Source organism: Oryx dammah, unplaced genomic scaffold (genome assembly GCF_014754425.2).
Source record: "Oryx dammah isolate SB20612 unplaced genomic scaffold, SCBI_Odam_1.1 HiC_scaffold_29, whole genome shotgun sequence".
In the NCBI taxonomy this organism is placed as follows: Eukaryota; Metazoa; Chordata; class Mammalia; order Artiodactyla; family Bovidae; genus Oryx; species Oryx dammah.
In genome coordinates this window covers 85,835,348-85,844,215 of record NW_024070213.1, presented here as the reverse complement: position 1 = coordinate 85,844,215, position 8,868 = coordinate 85,835,348, and the positions used below count along the sequence as shown (strand labels likewise).

Below are 8,868 nucleotides of genomic sequence, written 5' to 3'. Positions count from 1 at the left end.
GGTTTTTCAAATTCTGTTGAATTTTGATACTATAATATCAAAATGAAATAGTGAGTTAAATTAATTCTTTAAAAAATCTGAAAATTTCCAGGATGTTGGAATTTACCATCTGAATTTTTCAGGTCATCATTTCAGTTCTTCTACACACTAGTGTAGGCCTTATCAGAAGGTACATTTGGTCTCTAAGCCCCTAACCTGAGAAAGTTGCCAAAACTTAGAGCTCTTTAGTAAGACAGGCAGCAGACTACGTTAGTAATTTTAGACACATCACAGGTGAGTGCCAAAGCCAGAGTCTCTGAGTGGTAATAACTTCATGTGAGTGAGAAGAAGCAAGTCTCCAAAATACATGTGTGTTAATTCTATTTATTTAAATTCAGAAACAGGCAAAACTAAATTACATAATGAAAATCAAGGGAATAATTAAAAATTCAGAGTAGTGTCAGTTTTGAGGCATGGCGAAGAGACGGTAAAATGAATACCTCCTTAAGCTGAGGAGTGAGTACATGTGCATTCATTTCGTAATTATTCTAACTTGTACAGATGTGTTTTGTATATTTTTGACTGATTTTTTTAAGATAAAGTGATAAAAGGAATAAAATAGATTGCAAAGATTTTAACAGTAAAAAAGCAAAGGACGTAATGAATTAAGGCAAAATTGAAAAACTTGTCTTGAGTTGTCACTTTGTGAGTCTCATTCTCTGGCATATTTATTGCCTTTTTGGGTCACCTTTTGAAGGAAGAAACTTCAGGCCTACTAAGGGAATGGTGTTCCTGGTAAACTAATACTGAGAATTTCTGCATAAATGTAACTTCTCAATGATAAACACTCAGGTATATGGTGGATTGTTACCAGTTGCTTATACCTCTTGGGAAGACTATATGTGAGCAAAGTCTTCTCAAACTTCTGGAGGCCAGATGGACGTAAAAAAAAACCCTGAGAGAATGTCAAGAAGAGCTTCTTTACGGCCTAGACAGAATCCTTTCACCGATCAGGCAGTCTAGTAAGCAGTAGGGTAACATTATGGTCATTGAAGTTCAAGGGCATGGCCCCTCCAAAGGAGAGGACAGTGCTGGGCCTCTAGGCTTATAGGGCTGTCTTCTTGCAGTTAAGTTCTTGTCTTTACTTATACTACAGAGGATTTGACTGAGTTTGTTGGTATCTTTCTCTCAAGCACTGCCATCCTGTGACACTGACTATAAAACTAGCTTTCATCCCAGGGTGCAATTCCTTCACCGCTAGAAGCTGGACCTTGGAGGTTTAGCTGGTGCTTCACCTTAGGTTAAAGAAACCAAATAAGACCTTGAATATTTTGCCTGTGGAAGGTGATAATGCATGTAGAGTTTTCTGGAGAATCAATTGAAAAGAGGCCACAATTATGAGTTATAAATGGCTAGATGAGCTTGAAAAGCCTTTGGAGCAGCACACAGTTGGAACTGAGTTTATGAAAGAGGCCTGAGAAATGTTCAAGTTAATATTAAGTAAATTAAAAAACTTTTGCTTAGTTTTTGCCCTTTTTCATTTTACAGTTATTTAGATGATTGCAAAATACAGATTAAACAAAGCAGAAGCAGTATGAGAATTGATTTATGTCTTACAGGTCTTATGTCTTATAGGTACCAATGAATTATGTGAGATTGATGCAGTGCCTTAAAACCAGCAAACCATCAGCCCCCACACAGTGACCAGTTGTTTGACAGCTGAGAGGTGAGGGACAAAGACGGTTTCAGGACTCCCGTGTGATAAGATCAAATTATTTGTCTAAGGCACATTGCCTACACTCTACACAGGGAAGATCTTGATGAGATCAGCTAATTGGGGAATATGCAAGTCTGAATAATGACTATGTGAGAAAAAAAGTTTCTAGAGCCACAGAGCCTCTTTATAGCCTCTTACACTGGTGATTGGCCAGCACAATGCACATACATGGGGGCTTTCCTGATAGCTCAGTTGGAAAAGACTCTACCTGCAATGCAGGAGACCCTGGTTTGATTCCTGGGTCAGTAAAATCCACTGGAAAAGGGATAGGCTACCCACTCTAGTATTCTGGCCTGGAGAATTCCATGAACTGTGTAGTCCATGGGGTTGCAAAGAGTCGGACACTACTGAGCGACTTTGACTTTCACTTTTCACTGCACATGGGTGAGTTCTTAGAAATGTTATCCGGCCTGAGCTCCATCTCTGTGCATTCATTGTCTCTCTGCAGAACTTTTAGCTTTTTATGCCTCTCTTCTATGACCACCAAGTTGGACTTCTTTTATTTTCAACCTCTACCCTTACCTATGACTTTTTTCTCTTAAAGATCCAGGACCCTACATTCTTATCAAACGTATGGCTTTTAGCATATTCTCCAGAGTTAGTAAAAATAATGATAGATTCATGAAACTAATAATTTTACTAAAACAGATGTTTCAGAATGAGAAAAATGGATCAATTTTGTTCATAACAAAATTTTCTAGATTAAGGTGATTATTTTAAAAGAAAATAAAGGGAGCTTTCCTTCCTATAACTTTATGCCATTCTCTCATGTATTTCTAATGTAGGTTATAGCATCTGACGTTGTAAGTACTCAAGAGTGCTCCTTACTACTGCAAACTCACCTAATGTCCTTTTCTATGCAGATTTATTCCAGTTCTTCACTATCCTATATTTTCATTTCAGCATCTGATATGCTGCAAATACTTTTCCAAAGTTCTTTTCAGAGCCACCTTCACCTCCTTGTTTTTCAGACTGTAAACGAGGGGATTCAGCATGGGTGTGATGACAGCATATTGCACAGAGAAGATCAGTTCTGCAGGGGATCCTGAATTTGGCATGAGATGGCGGAGCAAACCTGAGCCAAAGTACAGTGTCACTGCAGTGAGGTGGGAAGATCAGGTGGAGAAGGCCTTGCTTCTGCCTGAGGTAGAGCTGATGTTCAGGATGGCGGTGATAATGCGGGCATAGGATAGGGAGACCAGAAGGAAGGTTCCCAGCCCATGCAGCAGCGTGGAACAGAGCAAGGCAATGAGGTTTCTGGAGATATCAGAGCAGGACAGGGAGAGGAGAGAGGGCATTTCACAGCTGTAGTGAGGGATGATTTTGGCCTCACAGAAGATCATGTTCACAGCTAGGAAGAGGTTGATGAATGCATCCAGAAAGCCCAGGCCCCACGAGCCCCACACAAGCTGCATGTACAGCTGTTTACTCATGATCTGTCCATAGAGCAGAGGGTGGCAGATCGCGGCATAGCGGTCATAGGCCATCACTGGGAGCAGACAGGCTTCGGTCCCTGCAGCAACAAACACAAAGAAGACCTGAGCTAGGCAGCCCTCTACCGATACCGTTTTCCTTCGAGACAGGAGGTTCTCCAACATCTTGGGCACAGTGACTGAAGAGAAGCAGATATCAACGAAAGAGAGGTGGCTCAGGAAGAAGTACATGGGCGTGTGGAGGTGGGAATCAGCCCTGATCACCAGCAGCATCGTCAGGTTCCCCACTATTGTCAGAAGGTAAATCCCCAGGAAGATCACAAAGAGCAGAGCCTGGGTGTGAGGGTTGGCAGACAGTCCAAGGAGGATGAACTCCGTGACAGTGCTGTGGTTCTTCAAGTCCATTTACAAAGGCCTTTCCCTAGAAATAATATAAACAGGCATAGGAGCCAAAAGTCTTTTCCCCCAGACCTCTCGCCTCCCCTGATAACAAGGGGTTTTCCTTGGTGACCTCAGGCTACACTGGAATTTTTCCATTGTATTTGTCCTCTGTTCATATCACCATTATTTGTAAATGTTTTTGCTTTCTATTATGACCTCAGTTTGTGTCAATCACTTGAAACAAAAAGATGATCAAGATATGATATCCATTGAAGAATATGCATATGAAGAGTAAATATATAACTGTAATTACTACAATGGGAACTCAAATTGAGATTTAGTGAGGGCCAATAATGACATTACATTGAGTGAATTTGAGAATATCCTTAAGAAAGCAATATGATGGTTCTTGGAAAATGTTTCTGACAAATATTTAGTTTGCATGAACATGAAGTTTTTTGTATTCAAAGGCTCAGAGAAAAATCAAATTATATTTGGTTTAACATAATGGCAACCTGCTCCCAGTATTCTTGCCTGAAAAATTCCATGAATAGAAGAACCTGGTGGGCTACAGTCACAAAGAGCTGGATACGACTAAGTAACTGAGCACAAAATCAGATCTAAGAGGCTGACACCTAGGGAATAAATGGCCATCAGAGATAGTGGCTAAAAATGTGGGCTCCTGCATCGGACTAGGTTCAAATTTCAGCTCTACCTCTACTTAGGTACATGACTTTGTACATGATGCATAAAACTCCTTACTTGGATTTCCTTATGTTTAAAATGCAAATTAATAACAGTACTAAGAAAGGTTCTGGGATTAAATATGAAATTATATATAAAATTCTTAAAAAGCATCTACTCCTAACTGTCTGTTACTGTTATTATTTGAGATTGTAAGTCTAGGCAAAAGTCACCTAAATTCTCACATACGGTGAAGCTCTATTAGAGACTAAGGTTGTTTCTGTTAATACTGCTGTTGTACTTAACTTTACATACCTGTATATACTTTATATACCTTATATACCTTTACCAAGAGAAGTTGTAAAGTAAATTTAAGATTATTTTGGAGGAGAGCAATTCGTAATTACTGTGGGTACTTTCACTCAGAAAGGAGGAAATAAAAGTATTTCCACTATATATATATATATTTATATAAGTATTTTCTACTGTAAGTATAGCTGTAAGACTAAAGAGATGACTGGGGAAAAAAAGTGGGTGGGACTCGGTGTGAACCCCTGGGCCCACCTGGAGGAGCATTACTGGGATGGATGTGTTCCCAGGTCAGGTTGAAATCTCTAGGAAAGCCAGCAAGAGGAGTGCTTGAGAGGTTTCATGCTGCAGGAAAGAGTAGCAGCCAGGAAAGAGGACTCTGCCCAGTACCACACATTCTGGACCTCCCTCCAATACGGTGTAGCAAACAGGTTTGGAAATTAATCCTGTAAGACAGTGAGAATTCAGAGCTCTTACCTTCTGTTTGAAATACCCACTGCGGCTACTGTCTGTCCCTTAGGAGGAAAGCTCTACCCATTTTTTCTGCTCACATTCAGAGGTCTGTTTAAAATAGGAATAGAACATTCACTCATATTCCTCTTTTGCACAGATATTTAGATGAGCTTTTGTCTTCTGTCCTTAGATACTGTCCTCACTCTCCATACCCCAAATTTCTCCTCCATGGCCAGATTCTGTTCATGTCTCTCGACTCTGTTTCTCATAAGTCTTCGGGTCTTGATTACAACAAGGCTCTTTCCGCTTGAATGCTAATAGTTACCAGTGATTTCCAGCTTTGTCCTCACGCCTGGAAGTCTGGTCTTCAGTTACCTCCAGGACTCACTGAGGTGGCTCAGTCAGTTTCCTGTTCCCGTTCATTCCCAGCAAGTCCAAAGCTTGGCCAAAGGGAAGTTCTGATTCCTACTCATTGACTCCTTACCCATAAACCCACCTCAGAATCCTCCCCACTTCCCCAAAGCAGATTACCTGTACATCCTGTTGGAGAAGGCACTCTGCTTTCCAGTGGGCTGCAGAACCTTTATTTAGATTCATCTATTAAGAAGGAAGATGATTCATCTACCAAGAAATGTGGTTTCTAAGTCTTGTGACATGAGAGACTTTATAAAATCCCAGTGATGATATGTTTCACTGAATTCTACACTCATAAACTTATATGGCCAGAGAGCAGTTTTCTTTCAGTGGGTCTCAATACACCTTAGTTTTCTTTGTGTCCAGTATCACATCCCAGCCACATAGATTTGAGTTTGACCATTCCACGGAGCAGCTATGTTTAGGCAGTTGGCTGGTTTGATTCCTTGCCCTTGGCAGCCGAGGAGGTGGTAAGGGCACAGCTTTTGTATCACATAGTCACCATCTGAAGTTGGACTTAGTTTTTAAGAACTGTTTTCAACACTGAGTTTTGTAAGGGCCAAGGGGGATCTCTTAGGTGTGTCCTTTGGAATGTCTAGGTGATGCAATGACCTTTAAATATCAATTCTAAAATCGCCTGAGCTAGTGGGAATTAGAAATAAGAATGGCCAAAGGGGTATTTATCTGACTCCCCAAGCAGGAAAGGAATAGTTTACAAGTGACACGCTAAGGGCTATATCTTCTCTCTGGTGAAATCACCTCCAGTTCAACTTGCTGCGTAAAAGTATTTTGTTGATCAAATAAGTAAACAGACAAAAAAATAAGGATAATCATTTTCTTAAACTGTCTGTTTTAATTTTATTTACTTTGATAGATCCAATTAGATTCCTAAGTAGGGGGGTGTTACAATTTGTGTGCTCCCATGTTTGGGAGCATTTAGGGGAATGCTTGTTAATAAGTTTATTATAGTCTTAAGTAGGAATAGTCTCATATAAACCAAAATTTCTATTTTTTTGTTACAGTGAGTTAAAAGGTTTTCATTCAAACTAGACTTTTGTGACCTAATAATTATTCCCTACTGTCACTTGCTAATTAAACTAGTAAACAAAAGAAATATAAAAGATGTTTGGGATAATTAAATTTACTTTTTTTTAGACATTTAATTTTTTATTAATCTATATGGAATTCTAATTGTATGTTTATTTATTTCCTCTTTACAACCTTTGTTCTTATATGTCTCTAAGACTATTCATGTATGTTGTTCAATTGCTCAGTTGTTGCTGACTTCTTGCAGCCCCATGGACTGCAGCATACCAGGCTTCCCTGTCAATCACCAACTCCTGGAGCCTACTCAAACTCATGTCCATTGAGTGGGTGATGCCATCCAACCATCTCATCCTCTGTCATCCCTTTCTCATCCTGCCTTCAATCTTTCCTAGCATCAGGGTCTTTCCAAATGAGTCAACTCTTCACATCAGGTGGCCGAAGTATTGGAGTTTCAGCTTCAGCGTCAGTCCTTTCAATGAACATTCAGGACTGATTTCCTTTAGGATTGACTGGTTGGATCTCCCTGCAATCCAAGGGACTCTCAAGAGTCTTCTCCAACACCACAGTCTGAAAGCGTCTGTTCTTCAGTGCTCAGCCTTGCTTATGGTCCAAAATCACATGCATACATGACTACTGGAAAAACCATAGCTTTGACTAGATGGACCTTTGTTGACAAAGTAATGTCTCTAATTTTAATATGCTGTCTAGAGTTGTTATAACTTTTCTTTCAAGAAACAAGCACCTTTTAATTTCATAGCTGCAGTAACCATCTGCATTGATTTTGGAGCCCAAGAAAAGGAGATGTGATTTAAACCACGATGAGATTCTATTATACACACACCAGAATCTGCTGTTTGTCCTTTTAATTATTATTTAAACTGTATCTTCTTTTACAACTAAATTACTTAACATAATAACAAAAAATTAAGTTACTAATACTTCAATAATAAAGAGATAAAATGTGTAAAAATTATATTTAAATGAGAAACATCATTGTGAACTGGTAACTTTATTTTTTAAATTTTTTTATTTTTATTTTTTATTTTACTTTACAATTCTGTATTGGTTTTGCCATACATTGACATGAATCCTCCACGGGTGTACATGCGTTCCCAAACATGAACCCCCCTCCCACCCCTCTCCCCACAGTATCTCTCTGGGTCATCCCCGTGTACCAGCCCCAAGCGTGCCGTATCCTGCATCGGACATAGACTGGCAATTTGATTCTTACATGATATTATACATGTTTCAATGCCATTCTCCCAAATCATCTCACCCTCTCCCTCTCCCTCTGAGTCCAAAAGTCCGCTATACACATCTGTGTCTTTTTTGCTGTCCTGCATACAGGGTCATCATTGCCATCTTTCTAAATTCCATATATATGTGTTAGTATACTGTATTGGTGTTTTTCTTTCTGGCTTACTTCACTCTGTATAATCAGCTCCAGTTTCATCCATCTCATCAGAACTGATTCAAATGTATTCTTTTTAATGGCTGAGTAATACTCCATTGTGTTATGTACCATGGCTTTCTTATCCATTCATCTGCTGATGGACATCTAGGTTGTTTCCATGTCCTGGCTATTATAAACAGTGCTGCAATGAACATTGGGGTACATGTGTCTCTTTCAATTCTGGTTTCCTCAGTGTGTATGCCCAGCAGTGGGATTGCTGGGTCATAAGGCAGTTCTATTTGCAATTTTTTAAGGAATCTCCACACTCTTCTCCATAGTGGCTGTACTAGTTTGCATTCCCACCAACAGTGTAGGAGGGTTCCCTTCTTTCCACACCCTCTCCAGCATTTATTGCTTGCAGATTTTTGGATCGCAGCCATTCTGACTGGTGTGAAGTGGTACCTTATTGTGGTTTTGATTTGCATTTCTCTAATAATGAGAGATGTTGAGCATCTTTTCATGTGTTTGTTAGCCATCTGTATGTCTTCTTTGGAGAAATGTCTATTTAGTTCTTTGGCCCATTTTTTGATTGGGTCGTTTATTTTTCTGGAATTGAGCTGCAGGAGTTGCTTGTATATTTTTGAGATTAGTTGTTTGTCAGTTGCTTCATTTGCTATTATTTTCTCCCATTCGGAAGGCTGTCTTTTCACTTGGCTTATATTTTCCTTTGTTGTGCAGAAGCTTTTAATTTTAATTAGGTCCCATTGGTTTATTTTTGCTTTTATTTCCAGAATTCTGGGAGGTGGATCATAGAGGATCCTGCTGTGGTTTATGTCGATTCTTCAATATCCACAAATCAATCAATGTAATTCACCACATTAACAAATTGAAAAATAAAAGCCATATGATTATCTCAATAGATGCAGAGAAGGCCTTTGACAAAATTCAACATCCATTTATGATAAAAACTCTCCAGAAAGCAGGAATAGAAGGAACAT

General features: G+C 39.4%; 1 protein-coding gene across 1 annotated transcript; it reads right to left on the bottom strand.

Moving 5' to 3' along the window:
- Positions 1-2,655: 2,655 nt before the first annotated feature.
- On the bottom strand, positions 2,656-3,594 carry LOC120858152 (olfactory receptor 8S1-like). The gene is given in 1 exon segment (XM_040234016.1): positions 2,656-3,594. A coding segment is annotated over 1 exon segment (939 nt).
- Positions 3,595-8,868: the final 5,274 nt, after the last annotated feature.